This window comes from Dermacentor andersoni, chromosome 1, assembly GCF_023375885.2.
Source record: "Dermacentor andersoni chromosome 1, qqDerAnde1_hic_scaffold, whole genome shotgun sequence".
Lineage (NCBI taxonomy): Eukaryota > Metazoa > Arthropoda > Arachnida > Ixodida > Ixodidae > Dermacentor > Dermacentor andersoni.
The window spans coordinates 6083604-6103774 of NC_092814.1; the positions used below are offsets into that span (position 1 = coordinate 6083604).

The 20171-nt window shown below is 45.5% G+C and overlaps 1 protein-coding gene across 1 annotated transcript in view; it reads right to left on the minus strand.

Moving 5' to 3' along the window:
• LOC129380402 (synaptic vesicular amine transporter-like) overlaps positions 1-20171 on the minus strand; it is a 1298997-nt gene that overhangs the window by 349528 nt on the left and 929298 nt on the right. The window contains exon 12 of the mRNA XM_072286030.1: positions 7575-7626. Within this exon, the coding sequence (XP_072142131.1) occupies positions 7575-7626 (52 nt within the window). The remainder of the gene's footprint in view (positions 1-7574; positions 7627-20171) is intronic.

Genomic DNA, 20171 nt, shown 5'->3' on the forward strand with positions numbered 1-20171 from the left:
ATTATTAGCCGGGCAAGGGAACAAGAGTTAAGGATCGCCAGCCAGCCTCTAGAGTCTGCGAAGCAGTACGTTTACCTAGGTCAATTACTTACAGGGTACCCCGATCATGAGAAGGAAGCTTATAGAAGAATAAAAAATGGGTTAGAGCGCATTCGGCAGTCATTGTCGTATCCTGACTGGAAGCTTTTCATTATCATTAAAAAGAAAGTTGTACAATAAATGCATTCTACCAGTGCTAACATATCGGGTAGAAACTTGGGGACTGACAAAGAAGCTGGAAAACAAGTTGAGGACCGCTCAAAGAGCGATGGAACGAAGAATCTTAGGCGTAACGTTAAGAGACAGGAAGACAGCAGCGTGGATCAGAGAGCAAACAGGAATAACCGATATTCTAATTGATATTAGGAGAAATAAATGGAGCTGGGCACTTCATGTAACGCGTAGGTTAGAAAACCGGTGGACCATTAAAGCAGTCAATTCGTTTAGTCAATTCGCAAGCGCTAGTTGAAACCAGTTGTCACCGCACAGGGTTAATTGGAGATCGTAGGGGGAAGCGTTCGTCCTGCAGTGGACATAAAATGGGCTGCTGCTGCTGATGATGATGACGATTTTTTTCTCATTGTTGAATATTTTCATTGTTTATTTCGCTTCCGTGCTTTCAATCTGATTCACTGATTACTCCTAGTTATCAATCTACACTTTCAATTTGTACTCGGTTGCCAACATTCGTGACCTCTTGCTCCATTCTGTGCCGACGTTTTTTAGGTACTGATACTTGTGCACTTTAGCCTCACACTTTAGCACTTTAGCAATCACATCTGTGCCTCTTAGGAGTTGTTGGGTGCCCCCAAATAGTGCAGAAAGCCAGCTTGCCTCTTTCAACCCTTAAAACGCTGGTTGTATTCACAGGAGCATTGCATTTTTTGCCAACATGCCACTTAAATTCACTTTGCACTGACACTGACTAAAGTAGTACAAACACGTGTTATAGCACTCGAGCCTTATGCATACTTATGGAACGCTTCACTGTATACATAAACATTCCAACTGCATTTATAAACATGTTTCTGAATTTGCTGCTTGCTTTTTACTTGCAGCTCTCTTGGGCAGTGATACATGGGCAGCGATGTGCACGACGAAGACCACAAAAAAAGGATGAAGAATGTTTGAAAGCACCTTGCCCAGAAGTCGGGCAACATGTGAAGGAAGTGATTGTTTTTGCCGCAAGCTTTTTTGCCGACTGTGGTACTTTCGGCAAATAAAGATTATTTCAGGTATTCATACAAATACTTATTTTATGCCAAATAACACGAGGCTGTGTATGTGCAGGCCTAATAGGCTTAAGCCATGAGCTCCAACAGGACGATAAGCCAACAGGCCGATCCGCCAACAAGTCGACAGGCCTACAGACCGATAAGCCAAAAGGCCGACAAGACGATATGCCAAATTTCAGCATAGCCAACAGACATGGCCTTCTTGGAATTTTTGACTGGATCTTCGCATGGTCGTTTCGTTAACTTTGTATGTACTAGAATTGCCATAGTAGGACAAGCATGTATGACGAACATAAATGATAGGTCACGACGTGAATGTCATGATACGCGTGCGGTGTAGGTCAAGAAACAGCCGCATATGTCTTGGTATGTACCAAAATTTGCACGGCATGACAAGAGTGTATGACGAACATAAATGATCGGTCATGTCATGAATATCATGACATGTCTGTCATGTAGGTCATGAAACAGCTGCCTACGTCTTGGTGCTCTCATTATCGTTTCGTTAACTTATTCATTTATTTATTTGGATGCCTTCTGCGCTCATAGGCGTTACAGAAGGGAGTGATAACAATAAATATAAAGAAAACACCGCAATGTCTGGCAAGGTATTCAAGCGCAATTTTAAAGTCACTGGGGTCCGTAATAGGTACAATGGATGTGGGAAAGTGGTTCCAATCATTACAAATTTGACGATCGAAAGAATGAACGCGTTGGTTAGTGTGACACCGACGAACAAACATTTTATAACGATGGTCAATACGAGATGATATGAAAGAAGGGTAGGAAAGTAATTCTTGGTTAAGACGAGGGGTGATAAATCTTATGAAATAAGGAGAGACATTCTGTTTTCCTGTGTAAGGAAAGGTACGGACGCCGCAACGATATTTTCATCGATGAAACATTGGGAATCAAGACGGGAGTAGTTGGAAAAAATGGAGTATGCGCCACGATGTGCCAAAATTGGCATAGTATGACAAGAGCATTGCATGACAAGAGAATTGTATTACGACCGCGGCGGTAGCAGAGCCATCAATTGCTTACAAGCGCAAAATCTTCAAACCCTGTCTGACTCATCGAAGAAGGCACCAGTATAGGTTAAATGAGGCATACAATTCTCAACTCCCTAGCGTTTAGGCCCGCAGAGTTCCCAGAAAAACCACAATGTCGAATGCTCGGTTGCGGTATACGGAAGTTCAAATCTCCCCTCCCCCCCCCATGTTTTTATTTTTTTATGACGGTGCATCTGAATTTGACATTCACCAGTGGACTACGCCTGCAGGCTTGGAGTGACGCCTGACCCCGGCGAACAATGCCGAGAGTGAATAGGGTGATACTAATCCAAGTACAACCAAATTAGGAGGGCCGACTAAGCATAAACAAAGACCCTCCAGCACCAGAACAGGAATTGGCCTCCCTGGTTCAGTATTCGGCCAGAACCTCCCTGATGATATCAACAATTAACCCACGGCCCTCAGTCCCCAGCAGCTGCGGGGACTGACCACCTGACCGGAGCAAAACTGAGCGGAGCACCTGACCAAGGCGGCGGTCAGACCTGTAATACATCAGAGGATGCTAAGAATCTCTGGGTCCGGACAGGCCGCCAATGACAACTGACCCTGCCAACCTCTAACAGCCGAACTCTGTCGAGTGAAGCTAACTTAGCCGAACTTTTTGAGGGACTATCGACGTTGCTTGGGATACTGCCGGCCTTATAGAGATCAGAACTGATGAGGCTTATACATTGCTAAATAACGGCCATGTCATCTGCTATAGAGGTCTCCCTGATAAGAAGCAATATAGGGTAGGATTCCTGATCCATAAGGAAATAGCGGGCAACATTGACGAATTCTACAGCAATAATGAGAGGGAGGGGGGCCGTAGGCGTAATCAAACTTAATAAGAGGTATCGATTAAAGGTTGTACAAGCCTACGTTCCAACATCTAGTCACGACGATGAGGAAGTAGATGAGTTTTATTAAGATGCTGAGTTAGCGATGACAACAGTGTAAACTCGGTATACACTAGTAACGGGTGACTTCACTGCAAAAGTGGGAACAAAGCAGGTGGGTGAAAAGGCAATTGGCAACTACGGCGTCGATTCTAGAAACGCTAGAGGAGAGATGCTGGTAGAATTCGCAAAAAGGAAAAATCTTCCAATAATGAACACCTTTTTCAAGAAACGTAGCAACAGAAAGTGGACCTGCAAAAGCCCCAATGGTGAAACAAAAAATGAAATTGACTTCTTACTTTCTGCTGGTGCCAGCATAGTGCAGGATGTAGACGTGATAGGTAGGCAAAAGCGCAGTGATCATAGGTTAGTGAGGGCTAGGATTCGCCTCAGAAAGATAAAAATTGGTCAAGAAGAAAGAGGTCAAACTTGAGGCAATAAGGGTAAAAGGAGACAATTTCAGGCTGGTACTTTCAAACAAATATGCAGCCTTAGAGCAGAGAGATGATGACATAGAGCTAATGAATGAAACCGTAACTAGGTTTGCCTCAGAGGCAGCAATTGAAGTGGGAGTCAAGGCAACAAGGCAACCAGTAGGCAAGCTCTCCCAAGTAACAAAAGACCTAATAAAGAAACCACAAAGAATGAGAGTCTCCAAGTAAAGATATAAGATAGTACCCCCGGAACGGCCAAAACTGATCAACAAGGCGAAAGTAATTGATATGCGAAATGAGAACGCGAGAAAGACTGAAGAAGCAGTAAGCAATTGACGCACCCTGAAATCAGCGAGAAGGAAACTTGGCATAGAACAAACAACCATATATGCACTGAAGGATAAGCAGGCTAATATCGTAAGCAATCTCGAAGGTATAATACTCCAGGTATACTCCAGTACTCCATCCAAAACAATAATGAACACGATACAGAAACTCCTCCTATAACTAGAGATGAGGTCAGAAGGCCCCTCTAAGTCATGAAAAGTGGAAACGTGGCAGGAGAAGATGGAATAACAGATGATTTAATCAAAGATGGAGGAGACATAATGCTAGAAAATCTGGCGTCTCTATATACGAAGAGTCCATCGACTGCAAGGGTCCCAGAAAACTGGAAGAATGCAAACATTATACTAATCCACAGAATGGGAGACGTCAAACAATTGAAAGGTTATACGCACATTACCTTACTTCCTGTATTATATAAAATATTTACCAAAATAATTACCATTAGAATAAGGGCAACACTGGAATTTAGGCAACTAAGGGAGCAAGCAGGCTGGCTTCCGGAAGAGATACTCTGCAATGGATCACATCCATGTCATTAATTAGGTTATCGAGAAATACGCAGCGTACAATAAGCATCTCCATATGGCTTCCATAGATTACGAAAAAGCATTTGATTCAGTAGAGATACCAGCAGTCATAGTGGCCTTACGTAATCAAGGAGTACACACCGCTTACGTACCTTGGAAAATACCTTGGAAAATATCTACAGAGATTCCACAGCCACCCTAATTCTACACCAGAAAAGTAGGAAGTTACCTATAAACAAAGGCATCACACAAGGACACGCAATCTCTCGAATGCTATTCACTGCGTGCTTGGAAGAAGTATTTGAGTTATTAAACTGGGAAGGTTTAGGAGTAAGGATTGACGGCGAATACCTCAGCAACCTTCGGCTTGTCGATGATATTGTTCTATTCAGCAACACTGTGGACGAGTTACAACAAATGATTGATGACCATAACAGGGAGAGTGTAAGAGTGGCATTGAAGATTAATATGTAGAAGACAAGCATTATGTTAAATAACAGGGCAAGGAAACAAGCGTTCAAGATTGTATGTCGGCCTCTAAAGTCTGAGAAGGAGTACGTTTACCTAGGACAACCAATCACAGGGAACGCTGACCATGAGAAGGAAATTCACAGAACAAAAATGGGTTGGATCGCATACGGCAGACATCGTGAGCTACTGACTGGAAGCCTCCCATTATCATTGAAAAGGAAGGTGTACAATCAGTGCATTTTAGCAGTGCTGACATATGGGGCAGAGACTTGGAGACTGACAAAGAAACTTGAGAACAAGTTAAGGACCGCGGAAAGAGTGATGGAACAAAGAATACTAGCCAACCCTTTAGGTGACAGAAAGATAGCGGCTTGGATCAGAGAGCAAACGGGTGTAGACGATATTCTAATTGGCATTAAAAGAAAGAAAATGGCGATGGGCAGGTCATCTAATGTACAGATTAGATAACCGTTGGATCATTAGGGCGAGACAATGGGTACCAAGAGAAGGGAAGCGCAGTAGAGCACGGCAGAAGACTAGGTGGTGTGATGAAATTAGGCAATTGCGGGTGCTAGTTGGAATCGGTTGGCGCAGGACAGGGGCAATTGGAGATCGCAGGGAGAGGCCTTCGTCCTGCAGTGGACATAAAATAGGCTGATGATGATGATGATGACAAGAAGATATGACAAACAAATTATATCTGAAGACATAAATGTCATGATATGCGTGTCATGGAAGTCATGAAATAGCCGCCTTAGTCTTTGTGCTCTCATGGCCGTTTCGTTAACTTGGTAGGCTCCCCTTACACTGCTTCGCATAACAGCTATTCCCACAGGGCGTGGGATCTGCCGGCTTTTTTATCAATAGAATATATATTACAATAGAGTTTAAAGCGAAAGCTTTACTAACCGCGTCGAGTTTCGCCGTTGCCAGCAATTTGACCTTCATTTGAGCGCTGCTGCACCGTAGCCTTGGCAACGCATCGCGTGACTCAACGCGCCAAGCCGACGTCACCGGCTTGGCGCATACGCTCTCCGCAGCTGGGTCGCCAGCTGACTCGCCGCGCCTGGGTAAGAGGAGCGCTCGCCTAGTCAGTGCGAGCTTTGCCATGGATGAGTGCGAGGTCAGCCCGTCATCTCAAAGCGTTGTGCGGGAGGCTTTGAGCCGTCGTCGCCATGCGGCGTCTGACCACTCCACGGATATCGCTCGGCGAGCTGCTTCACTGGAGAGGGTCCGCAACAGGCGTCGCACAGTCGAGATCAATGTAGCGAACGCGCTCGTGCCCTGTCCGTTGGTGCTCCGACGCTGCGCATAGTCGTGGCGCCTCTTTGCATGTCTAGTACTTGCACTTTCCCTGTGGCACAACAGGCATCGCGCCGTCGAAGGATGCGTGTCTACCCAAGCCACTGTCATGTATTGCCACCGACGTAGGCAGAGCCGTCATAGCTGGCTTAACGATAATTGTATACCTGAGTATAATTATTACAGCTCAAATGTTAACTAAGTGAAACGAAGACTTAACCAGGCTAAACCAAGCTTTCGCTTTGCATATCCAGGTTTAGCTGAGCTAAGCCACAGCCAATTTTTTATTCGCTTGTAACAGTAGCGCAGTTTTGCCTTTTTAGGTGGATTTTTTCAGTAGGGGAAAATTGTCTGAGTGGCAAAAAAGGGAAGCCGCTTTTATAATATTCTTTAACTAGCGTTTTAATTATTCTCTTTTGGGACATGCTGCAACTGCGAAATTCAAGTCGAGCAGTAGCGATGTCATTTCTACTTAGCAGCAATTATTTCTAACACCAATCTCGACAAGTCACAAATACCTGCAAAAAGAGCATTAGCGCACCACTAACCCGTTTTCAAAAAAGTATCCCTGCAGATGTTCGGGGCAACATCCACTGAAACGTCTAAGCAATTGTTGGAGACCGATTTCTCGAAAGCGCGGTTAGTAATTCTGCTATGTGAAGATAACTGGCCCCCTATTCGGCTTTATTTCTGTAATAATATATCTCTTCAATATAGAATAAAAAGTGATGTTATTCAATCGTTAAATTGTCTACATGCACATTGCGATTTCTCAAGCAAGTAATGTATTCCACTGCATAGCCGAATAGTGCATTCCATGCGTGTTCCATGCCTCTTTTTTATTAAAGTCTGTTGGCGCTGATAAAAGCGCACCCAGTATTTCGTGATTTATGGGTTGATTCCTCAAAACACATGCGCTCACTGGCATGTAGGTGAAAATGATCTCTTACAGTGAGCCGATTTATATGGCCTGAGATTGTCGGGAACGCAAGCAGCGGCGGTGGTGGGCAATGTTTTCTTTGAAGGAAAAAAACGAGTCAAAAACACAAAAGACAAGAGGTTCACACCTATGTACCAACTGGCGCGAATTTCAACCCTTCTGAAACGTTGTATTTGCCATATAACGAGGGTGAGGAGGCGTGGTTTGCAGGCAGAGCAGAGGACGCGAACTGCTGTAACGACAAAATGTGCTGCTGTATGAAAGTTAACATGCCCACAGCAAGCATGCATCGGGTATTGACACCCAGACGACATGCAAAGAGCATACCATCAGGACAGAGACGGTGACGAGACTTGTTGCGAGCAGCACCATACGCCATCTGAAACGAAAGTGCACCCATAATGCTTAGCCTGCACACTATAAGAATGCAAACGAATCTCAATATCCTCCTACACGTAGACGCAGTGCAGTGCTCATTTTTTTTGACGTCAGTAAGCCAACGCTGACGAACAGCGAGCGCCCTTGAGCAAAAAATCACCGCCCAAGTTTTTCGTACAGATGGTTAACCACTGAAGGTGAAGCGTGCGGCACCGGTTTTTATCACTGGGTTAATCCCGAGGGTTCATTACACGACAGCTTGGTAGGCTGCTGGATTCTCGGTACGCAGTTGCTGCTTGCACTTGGCTGGACGAGCCTGTTCTTGTGCCCGGGCTGCAGCATCGGCATGGCATAGACGAGCTCATTCCCGGTTCTGCTCGCGGAATTGCTGATCGAAAGCTGCCTGATCCTAAGGAGTACGTATGACGCGTGGCCTACTCATTTCCGAGCCGGAGAGAAACTGCTTCGCGCGCGCTCGGCTGTGCTGGAGAGTAACGACGTCACTACTAGCGTAGTCATGCAATCGTGTGCCTCTCTTTCGCTTTGTTTCTGGCATGCGCACGGGGCTGCGCCGGAGGAGTTTTCGACGTGCAGGCGACAGACTCACGGACAGAGGGACAAATCGGCTAGCCACGTACAGCTTCGCCGTAATATAGCACTCGGTTCCTGCTTCCCTGATTGCTATGAACGTCCCCTTTAAACGGGGCGGTGCGTTACGCCACCAAGCTTTCTTTATTATTTAGCCCTATGTCTTACCTCTCTTTTTTTCAACAGGCAAACAATCCCCAACATCAATATTTCTGAACCATTATTGGGATTAATGTTTTGTACGGCTCCGTTGTTTGCGGTCTCCCTACTTTTCTGCCACCAAACCGCCCATTGCCTTTTACTGATATCTATTGCGAACTTGTTTACTTCCCCCTTCTATCCCTGAAACTAAGGGATTCAAAGGGGCTAGTCTAAACCGACTACTAAGTTGATATCTTCACAGTTTAATAGAACATGGCGTGCTGCCAATAATGATAAAGTATGGGGTGCTGCTTGGCGCCGCCAGATGGCAGCTTCGGAAACTGCCGATTCAGGCGCCTTGATTCAGGGGACGCTTCTCGACCGAGGAGCTGGGAGGTTGTCGCGGTGCGCTGCTGCAACAAATACTTCCAGTGTCTGTCAACTGCCCGCTTGTTCCGCTCGTCCCCGTGCCGGCTCCCCTTGTAGGGGAGCACACCAAGAAGGGATGATCGCCCCGTCAAGATTAGAACCACTCGACCAACTGCGTGTTGCTAATCACAGCGAGACAGCTGACCTTACCACCCAAGATCCAGCCCGGTCCGCGCTGCAGGGCGAAACACCATCAAACAGCCCTTCTACAACAAAGTAACCAAGTAGCGCACATCCCTTTGCTGCACATGATCTACTACCCGAGCAAACAGCTATGGACAACCAGGACAGCTGGTCCGTAGTCTAGAACCGCAAACTCCCACTACCCAAACCAGCAGCCGCACTACAACCGCAAACATTATTTCAGGCCATAATGTTGAGGCAAGCCTTTCCCATCACCCATAACCCGCCGTACCAGTTTGCGCAGACTCTGTTTAGCGTTTCTTCAATTTAACGGGTCAGACATTCAGTGCCGGCTCCTCATCAAATTCAACCTAGCGGTGGTGGATTGCTAAACAGAATAAGCTGCACATTTGCTGCTGAACTTGCAACACCTGATCATTGAAGACCAAGCTGTGCAGCTTAATACTTGTGTTACTCTGCGCGAAGGACGTATCCTGTCATGCACAGAATCAAGGGTCTAACCGAAGAACAGCTAATGCAGAGATTGACAAGCTCGTCGCATGAAATCATATCGGCACGGCCTCTCGGCATATCTAACACACGCTCTAAAAAACATTTACACCCTTTGGGGTGCATATCTGTCCCACAGCAATAATCGCCATCTGCCTTGCTTGCGTTTCCTTTCTTGAAAACGCCGCACCCGCAACTTTCCTGCCGGGAATGACTGTCATGCTGATAACGCGCATGCCATTCGTTACTGGGAAGTACCGGGCTCGCAGCGTTAAAGAAAGGAAATGTGGGCAAGACACATGACGTTTACTTTGTGGTAAGACAGGACTCAAAGGGTGTAAACACTTCTTAGAGTGCAGCTCTAATAACATTCAACGGCACAAACCTACCCGAATACGTGCCATTAGAATCATCCGTTTCCCCGCGCCCAAGTACAGACCAAAGATAACGTCATACATGAACTGCCTAGGCATAGGCCAAAAAGCTGACGTCTGTACGGCCCCGAAAAGAGATCCGGAAATTTGCACAAGCTGCCATACAAAAGATGGAGAGGATTTCATCTGTACTTCGATGTGTATGCATTGCAATGGACCGCATGACTAGCCTCTTCCGACTGTCCGAAGGTCGCAGCAGCTGCAGCTGCTCTTCGTAAGCGGGTGAACAAACCGTACAAGCTAAATGTGCCCAATTCGTCACCTAAACGGCACATGTCAGGCCAAATGACGAAAAAAAGTACAGCGGTCACAGGACGAAACTTTTCCGCCCGTCGGGAACAGCCAAGAAACTCGCACACCGTAGACGCGCACGCGTTTGCCGACACAGCCTCTGACGCAGGCAGCGTCGCCTGCCACATACTCGGCGAAAGTGAAAAACTCGCCGTCTCCACATAATGCCTCACCTGCGCCGCAAACGCCTCAAGGGTACTGCAAGAATTAGCTGGCCTACGAAACAAAAAAATTCTGCAAATTATCAGTGACACGCAGAAAGCTGTAGATGAACTGAAAACAGTCATTCTCCTATTAAAAGAACAAATAGCTGCCAGGGACGCCCAAATCATATGTAACAGCCCGATAACATTGGCAGCGACCACCTGCCTATCTTGTTTACCTGGGAAATTATTTTTTTCTCCAGCAAAGGAAGGTCCACTCATCGACTGGGACAAGTATAGATCATATATCGACGGGTACCCACCACCTCTTAACTTGCAGGATACACATGGGAAGCAACGCGATAGGCCAGCACAATCTACAAAAAAGTACGTCAGAAACCTTCGCCCGACAGGCACCTCCTTAACTTATGGGAGACACGCATAGATGCACTACATGCATACAGGAGAGAAAAATCAGCTCGTAAGCATCTGAAGCCTAAGCTTCTCACGAGACAAGCATCGAAGTACGCGCGGAAGTTACGCAGGTAGCAATGGTAGGACGGCTGCAACCAGTTACACGGTCGGATAAATAATCAAAAGTCATGGACCATAGTGAAATCATTGGACGGTCGGAGCAAAACTCAAAAAGCAGCTGCAAATATTTGCTTGGCGTCGAAATCTACAGCACGTGCCACCAGCGTATTTGTGCCAACACATTTTTCCCGCAACCAGCCAACGATCCGGACACCAAAATTGCCTGCGAAAACACTGCGATGAAGCAATGAGGTGCTTCTTTCACGATCCAAGAACTTATGAAAGCACTCAAGGAGTCAAACAGTAAAACAGCACCGGGTCCAGATATTTGTAACAAACAATTCCAACAGCTCAGAGGAAACCAACACCAGTTCTTGCAATCATTAACCATGCCTGAGAAGATTGGGCACTTCCTGCACAGCGGAAACACTCCTCTGTCATACCACTCCCAAAACCGAACAAACCAACTCCAATAAGTGTCAGTAATCATCCTTCCCATATCATTAACATCAGTTATGGGCAATGTGATAGAATGAGCGGTTAACAAACGTCTCACATGGATGTCGGAAGATGGGGATTATTATCATTGGACTCAAATTTTGTTTAGGCCCCACCTTTCTACGCAGGACACATTATGGTGCTTGCACTCCGATGTACTAAAGGACCCCTCACCATATTGGCCAAGCACTATTGTAGGCATAGACGTAAAGAAGGCCTTTGACTCGGTGTACCATGACACTATACTCTGAGAACTGGCTGGACTACCGGTATGCAGAAGGCTGTACAGGTATCTTCGAAGCTTTCTGCAGAACAGAACATTTTCCATAAACATAGGTTCATTTACAAGGGAACCACATTCTAATAAAATAGGAGTTCAGCAGGGAGCTGTCATCTCCCCACTGTTGTTCAGTACAACAATGCGTCCACTTGCGCATCTTGTAAAATAAGTACAGTCCATCCCGGCGGGAGTCTACGCGGCGGACGATAGTACATTGTGGTCTAACGCGCGAAGTATCCCTCAGCATTAACAGCAACTACAGACAGGGCTAGACGTTATCACCAATTTCCTTGACAGACAGGGGCTCGAAGTTCCACCAGAAAAAAAAAAACTGGGTTTGTAGAGGTTCTTAAGCCTACAAACTACAGAAAGCAACAATTCATTCGAGATAAAATTCAACTTTGTGTTCAAAACAAGCATCCAGCGCAATGAACACAACAAGATTCTGGGTATCACATACCAAGAAAACGCAAATCCCACGCCATGGGTAGAAAAAACGTTGCGTACGACAAAATAAACAACAAGAGTGCTACAAAAACTAACAGGCTATGCACCAGGTCTGGAGGAAGGTCAAATCGAACGGCTGGCACAAGCGCTCGTCCACTCAAGGTTCCCCTATGGCCTACCTTTCCTTGCTATCACGCCGACCCAGGTCCACACAATTGAAAGTATCAGCAAATTATGCATCCGGATCGCTACAGAGCTGCCGAAGTACGCGAAGGTCGAAGATCTCTACGGGTCGCGAAGGTCGAAGATCTCTACTTCTCCCAATAGGTGACTACGTAGCACCGGCACTGCAAGCCCAGAATGAGCACCTCAAGCTAACCAGTGCCGGAAGAGCCATAACAAAGGAGATGTGTTTTTTTAACGAAGACCTACCTGAAATTCTGCCCACCACTTCTCCATTGGAAGATATCACACTGACAGCCAACCATCTACGTCCGAAGCATATGAATCAAGCCTCGGGCAAAGAGAGAAGGGAATACCATGCTCAAAGGTACCCGCAATACCTGAAAATACTGCATACCTCATCCGAAGAAGGAATTACCTACACGGACGCCTCGTGCACCCTGGAAGAGTCCAATTCAAGAGTCCAATGTGCACCTGTCCTTCACCAACTACGAATACTGTCAGAACGCGTCGAGTGTCAGGACGCGTCGAAGCGAAACGCAAACGTCCGGGGACACAATGACAGTACTGACTGAAATTCAATCTGGCGAAACTTCACTGCTAAAGGGATGGAATCCATGCAACGTAAGGTGTCCCAGACTGACAACGCTATAAAGGAGATTAAAGACTGTCTTGCCAAAATTCAAGAAGACTGCGCATCCCTGGTAGTAATAAGAAAAACAAGTTGACGATATCCGGATGCTCGCGATCAAAATGCAAAAGGTATCTCCTTGATTAAGACCAGGCTGGATGATTCGGAAGGCCGCGCACGACGCTCAAACCTAGTCTTATTGGATTAAGAGATCACGAACATGAAACGTGGGCCGAGGCAGAATCACTAATAACAGAACTATGCCGTAAAGAATTAAATATAACTGTTCAGTCGGTGGACAATGAACGTGCCTACCGTTTGGACAAATTCAAAGTAAACAACAACAGGCCGATTATTGTTAAACTTTCTCATTTCAATGTAAAGGAACAAATTCTTTCACAAGGTAGGAAACGCAACGGCACTGAATTTAGAGTTTCAGAAGATTACTCTCCTCGCACTCTGACAGTTAGGAGGCGTTTGGTCGAATTTGCCAAGACACAACAGAAGCCATTGAAGCTCGGACACGACAGGCTAACTGTTGGCAACAAAGCTTACACGTTCGATCGTAACACCCAAAAGGTTGTCTCTCGTACTTTAAATGCCTAGGCCCCCGCAATGCTAACTCCAAGAAGAATTTATTTTCGTTTTTTTTTTAACATTAGAAGCATTTTACCGAAGCTTGACACTCTCAGCAATCTTGCCGACACAACAGAGCCTGATCTAATCGTAATTACTGAAACATGGCTTAACTCTACAATAGAAGACTCTGAAATAATGTGATTTTCCATATTTTCAGTATTTTCAGGCATGATAGAACTACCAAACGTGGTGGCGGCGTATTCATTGGCGCACATAAGGACTTTCATGGTACTGAAATTAAGACATCGTACTCCGTAGAAATTCTGTTCGCCCTGTGTAGCGCCTCTTACACACCCGCAATAATCGCAGTCTGCTATTGCCCCATTGTAATGATCCTAAGTTTGTTGCAGAATTCCACGAAACATTGCGTGCGGTAACTCAATTACGTCACCACTCTCCGATATTACTGTTCGGTGATTTTAACTTTCCCGCAATAAACTGGACTAACCTGACATCAGGAATTTCGCAACGAAGTACCGAAAGCGATTTTGTTAACTCATGCCTAACCTTTGGATTAACACAACTTGTCAATGAACCTACACGCCGAAGTTTTCATTCTTCTAAAATATTCGACCTCATTTTTGCTTCTGACCCTGACAAAGTATATGCAATGACGCATCTACCTGGGCTTAGTGATTACCATAATCCATGCATCGAACTCCTGTCAGCTTGCACAACCTACAAAGATAACCAAAGTGATCAGATTGTTTGACAAACGGAATTACTCGGCATGCAATTAAGTCGGAACTCGCACATTTTGCTGCTCATTCCACACCACTTTTTTATGCATTCTGCCGACACTAACTAGCTGCTTTTTAAAAACAAAATGCTCGATCTGTTCGCAAGATACGTACCGGTTATCACCCCAACCGAAAAACAGTCATCCCCGTGGTTTAACATCACACTAAAGCGTCTAAGCAATGCAAAGAAAAGGCTTTTTCGCTTGGTTAAACAGTTTAACAACGCAAGCGCATGGAATAACCATTACCATGCAGAAAATAAATTCGAAGCTCTAACCAATAAAGAAAAACGCACTTTTTTTCGCAAACGCTGCCGACTATGTTAAAGAATGGCCCCAAATATTCTGGAAGGTTACTAACCCTAATAACTCCCAGCCATTAGCTCTGTTTGATGAACAAAACCATCTTATTCCCGATTGCGAAACTGCTAGACAACTAAACCGTACTTTATCTTCTGTATTCACAATTGAACCTGTTAACATATTACCTCGCTTCCCTTATTTCGAACATGCAGTCATGCCTGATATTACGCTTTGTTCTTACGGCATTCAAAACTAATTGATTCATTAAAACTTACATGACCGTCTGGTGTCGATGAAAAAAAAATGCTAAAATGCTGAAAAACACCAAAACGAATGTTAGCGCGATTGTGTGCAGCGCTGTATTAGGGGGGGGGGCTAAGGGGGCTGCAGCCCAGGGCTTCACCTCGGACAGTAGGAGAAGGGGGCCCATTTATTCTAACCTGCTTTGTATATGGAACCATGGGCAACGGAACTTCGAGCGACATGTATGAAGCGAGAAAACCTGAACGAGCAGACGGGGCCCCCGCCTAATGTAACAGCATGCGTTTAGCCTGATCATTTGGGAAAAGCTTGTCGAGCTGCAAAAACAGGAATCCCCCGCCATCCCGGTGGGGCCTTCTTTCTTACAAAGCGAGGTGCGTTTGCTTGGAAGAGTTTTCGTGGTTTCCTGTCAGTCCGTCTGTCCAGCGCTGTCTGGAGAGGAGGCGCAAGGGCGAAACACCTAAAACATGTAATGTGGGATGAGTACCTAAATCTCCCTTGCCCCTCGTCCCGACCACGCCACCCTCCAACTCTCAAATAGTTCCGCCCTTGTCGTTCTCATAGAAAGCATGTGCTGCAGTACCCAACAGTGCCTCCCATTCGACTTTTCTTTACCGTGATGATAATTTGGGCGGGGAGGATGAGTCCGATAGCAGATGATGATGAGTCTGATGGCAGAGTCTAGGCAGGAAAGGAAAGAAGACGTCACACGTGCTTTTGTCCGCGTGCCGTGGGGCCTAGAATGTTCACTGTTCGGGCTAGGGTTGTGGAAGAGTGAAGGGGGAAGTTGGAGAGCTGGACACAAAGGCCTGTCTCCAAGGCCCATTCCTGTCTACTGGCTGCGCACCCTCGCGCGCGCTCGACGGAAAAAGTAGGTCAGACTGGCCGCCGAACTTTCTAGAAAGAAGTAGAAAAAGATGACTCAGAGGCGACGGAGGGTTCGTAACTTCGCCCTCGCTAGGAGTCGCCCTCTCCCCTTCGTTCTCGCGCTCGGAATCGACGGGGCGAAAGAAAAATCGAGAACCTCTCAGAACAGACGATTGCTCCTAGGCAATAGGAAGACGAGACGGGAATAGGAGAAGGAGTGAGTTTGTACGGAGAAGGAGGGAATTTGTAGAAGGAACTCTATGCGTATGTGAAGGCCTGCTTTGGCGCTAGTAACAGACAGACGCGGCGAGCGTCTATAAAATGAAGTTGCTCGCGGGCTGCGATTCAGCCCCGAGCCGCCGGTTAACCTTGCATAAGTCGCCCACAGAGGAGCTCTCGGGGGACGCACCACTCTCGGCCAGCCACGGAACATCCAGGCAGCGTGCGCCACTCATCGGGACGGCCACCGTTGGACACCTGCGGTCGCGTCGGACTGACGAAGTGCCCGGTGAACAATTAGCATCTATTCATGCGAAAATCCTCGGTCGGAAGCATCAAAGTGCTGCGTCTAAACGAAAGGCGAGGTTAGACAGAGAAGAGCGTGAAAACAAGTTACCAAAGATGACAAAGTACCTACTGAATGCAGCTTTCGCGGAGCAGTATGATCGCTCTACCCAGAGTCCGTGTCAAACTCCCAATAGTACGAACTGTGCTTCTATGGATGACTTTCCCACTCCATCACCACGGTTTCCTGGCAAGAAGCAAGGTTTGACTCATGTTGTCTCGATCCTGAGAAAATGGTGCCAACCTCAGTCATCCATATTTCTGAGCAACCGACGCTAACCGAGCCCTGTCCTGTTCCTGAGTCTGTTCCAGGTGTCCGGTCCGTCACGCCCGATTTCTACTACTGCTGATAAACAGGTGCCAAACCTCCCCGATGAGCTTTCTTCTACTGACCACCGCCAGGAAACAACAGTCTAAGAACCGACTCACTTGTTTCTTGTTAGTTTCGCTTCAAATAATCATGTTCCCACCCACAAAGTGTGCCTCGAGAGGCCGAATGAGACATGTTCTCGTTGCGGCAACACAGAAGTACAGACATCCCCGCAGCAACAGGTTCGTTGCGAGATCTTCCGAGGTGACCCTGCTAAGTGCCGTACGTTATTACTGACACCTTTCGGAGTGTATGCCTTGAGAAAGGACTATTGTATTTTCAAAATCGGGAAGAAAATTTTCCGTCTTCCGAAAGCCAATACAACGCTCAGAAACGCTGTATGTCACCTCATCTTTTCGTGCGAAAGGCTGTAAATGGGGAGGTGTACGAGTGACATTGGTAAATCTACTCGGAGTCCAAAGGTTCCGTCTATTGTTTCATGTGCAAACTATTAGCGATTTCAAGCAACCCCAGTGCTTTCACCATGCACGGCTTTTCTGATTGGAAAAGAGCAGACGAAAAGGTTTGCGCACATGAAAATAGCGGTGAGCACGGGAACTACGTGGCAGCATGGCTCGCCCGCTCTAACTCGAGCAGCACAAGTGACAAGGAGCTTGTTAAGCATCTTGTCACTGAGACCGCTTACTGGACAGAGGTGTTGAAGCGCGTAGTAGTTGTAGTTAAGCTTCTAGCTGAGCGCAACCTAGCGTTTAGGGGCCATGAGGAGATTTTTGGTTCACCGAGAAATGGCAATTACATGGGAGTGTTTGAGGCCATTGCCAAGTTTCATCCCTTTCTAGAGGAGCACATCAAACGCTACGGAAACAAAGGAAAAGGTCACCCATCGAATCTGTCAAAAACCACTTGTGATGAATTTATCGAGCATATGGCAAAGGCTGTCACGGAACGTCTCGTTGACGAAGTGAAACGCGCAAAATACTTCTCTTTAATTGTTGATTCGACTCCAGACCTTACTCACGTTGATCAGGTGTCAGTTATTTTACGATACTATTTAAATGGGAAAGTGTGCGAACGCTTTCTTAGATTTGTTCCAATTGAATCACATACCGGCTTTCATCTTTTCGATACCGTGATATCCCTCTTGACGACCAATGAAATCTGAATTTATGATTGTAGGGGCCAAGCTTAAAATAATGCGAGTAAAATGTCAGGAAAATACAAAGGACTGCACGCTCAAATCAAACACCTGAATGAATTGGCAGTCTACGTCCCGTGTGCTGGTCATTCACTGAACTTAGTTGGCGCGTGTAGCGTTGACAATTGCCTTGAGGCAGTCAAATTTTTCACTGTAATTCGTTTGTTGTTGTTTGTTTATTCATACTGTCAGTCCAAGGATGGACCATTACAGGAGTGGATAGAAATACAACAACACATATACAAATATCGGTACATGTTGAACAAAGAACAATGCAATAGCAGTATCTGTAAAAAGTGACATGCAGTGATCAAAGACAAAACACTCGTAATATGCGCATCAGAAACAAATGATATGATGCAGTCATATCCGGAAAAATAAGATTCTCTAAACCAGCAGTAAAAGCACTGACAGAGGAACATGTGACAAGTGGATTGGGTAATTCGTTCCATTCCTTGATCGCCCTAGGAAAGAAACTATACTTGAATATATCATTCCGTGTAACTGGCGGGTGTATGTATAAACTGTGCTTGTGTCTGGAGCGTTGATGTGGTGAAATTATACAGAAATCAGTGAAATTAAGTTTAACCTGGTTATGAACAATTAGGTAGAAAAATTTCAGCCGGTCAAACTTAGTCCTTAGTTCTAAAGCGGAGAGGTTTGCGCGTCTGCATAGTTCAGTAGGAGAGTGCACGCGCTGATACTTATTAAATATGAATCTGGAGGCGAGTCGTTGAACTCTGTCCAAATTATGACGGTTGGTTACAGTGTGTGGGTCCCATACAATGTTAGCGTATTCAATAATTGGCCTTATATGCAAAGCTTTTCACTTCAGGAGTTGCGCTGTACAGTCTTCGCCTGAGACCCCATAAGACTTTATTTGCTCTGCTACACACCTGATTGATATGCGCATTCCATCTCAAATCTTGAGTAAATATTAGTCCTAGATATTTATATTCTGTTACTCTTTTAGTTCCTGTGGACCTATGCTGTATTTGTACCGCAAAGGCACCTTCTTTCTTGTTATGGTCATACAAACTGATTTTACTGGGTTCAGTGACATTTGCCATTCATTACACCATTTTAATATTCTTTGTAAATTGTTGTTAAGTTCTAACTGGTCACTTAAAGATCCGATCCTATTGTAAATGACGCAGTCGTCTGCAAACAACCTTAGTGGAACAGTTATATCGGAAGGCAAATCATTAATAAATATATTAAAAGGGGACCCAGGACACTGCCTTGGGGTACTCCGGACAAAACTGGTTTGGGCATGGATTTAATTTTGTTTATTTCAACATACTGCTCACGAGACTGAAGGTAGGATTTAAGCCACTTAGTAATATTTGGATTTCTAAATATTTCATTCGTTTTTAAGAGAAGTTTAGGATGTGATACTTTGTCGAACGCTTTGGCGAAGTCTAAAAAAATTAGGTCGACCTGTCCTCGGCAATTTAAAATTTGTGAAAGATCGTGAACGGTTTGAACAAGCTGCGTTATTGTAGGCAACCTCTTGCGAAAGCCATGTTGTGCTGGTGATAATAACTCGTAAGCTTCCAGGTAATTTGACAGATGTTTACAAACTATATGCTCAAGTAGCTTGGAGCAGGTACTCGTAAGAGAAATAGGCCTGTAGTTTCCTACCTCATATGTGCTCCCACTTTTGTGAACTGGAATTATTTTAGCTTGCTTCCAGGCTGTAGAAAATGTTCCCTGGGTGAGCGAAGATTGAAAGACTATGGTAGGATATTTAGCAACCCATGGAGCATATCTATATAGGAACTCATTCGGGATGCCATCGGGGCCCGGGTATTTCTTAATGTTAATGCTCAGAAGAAGGTTCAGGACTCCTGCCTCGTTGATGAGAAGGCCAGATGCTGAAGGGCGGTCAGAGGTGTCACGAAAGTACGGAAGTGTGCCATCATCATTGGTGAACACGGAGGAAAAAAAGGAATTGAAATTTTCTGTGCGTTCTTGGTTAATGCTTTCATCCTCGTCTTTGTGTTGTTTTTTAGAAGGGTTCACATATCTCCAAAATTTACTAGGTGCGTTATGAACGAAATTTTTCAGTGTTACATTAAAGAATCTCTCCTTGGATTCCTTGATCAGATGGTTTAAGTCGAGCTTCATGTTATGAAGCAAAGTCTTGTTTTGGGCGCTAGGATCTCGAGAACAAGCTTTTCGTTTCCTCTTTATCCTCCGTTTGACATGTATGATTTCCCTTGTAATCCATGGGTTATTTCGTTTACATTTTTTGACGCTTATAGGGATAAATCGCGTAATGCAATGCATCGTAACCTTGGAAAAAAAGTCCCAGAGATCGTCAGTGCCACCACTGGATTCATAAACAGACACAAAGTTATCAAACGACCTTTCAAGGAAATCCAAGATGCTAACATCATCAGCAGATTGAAA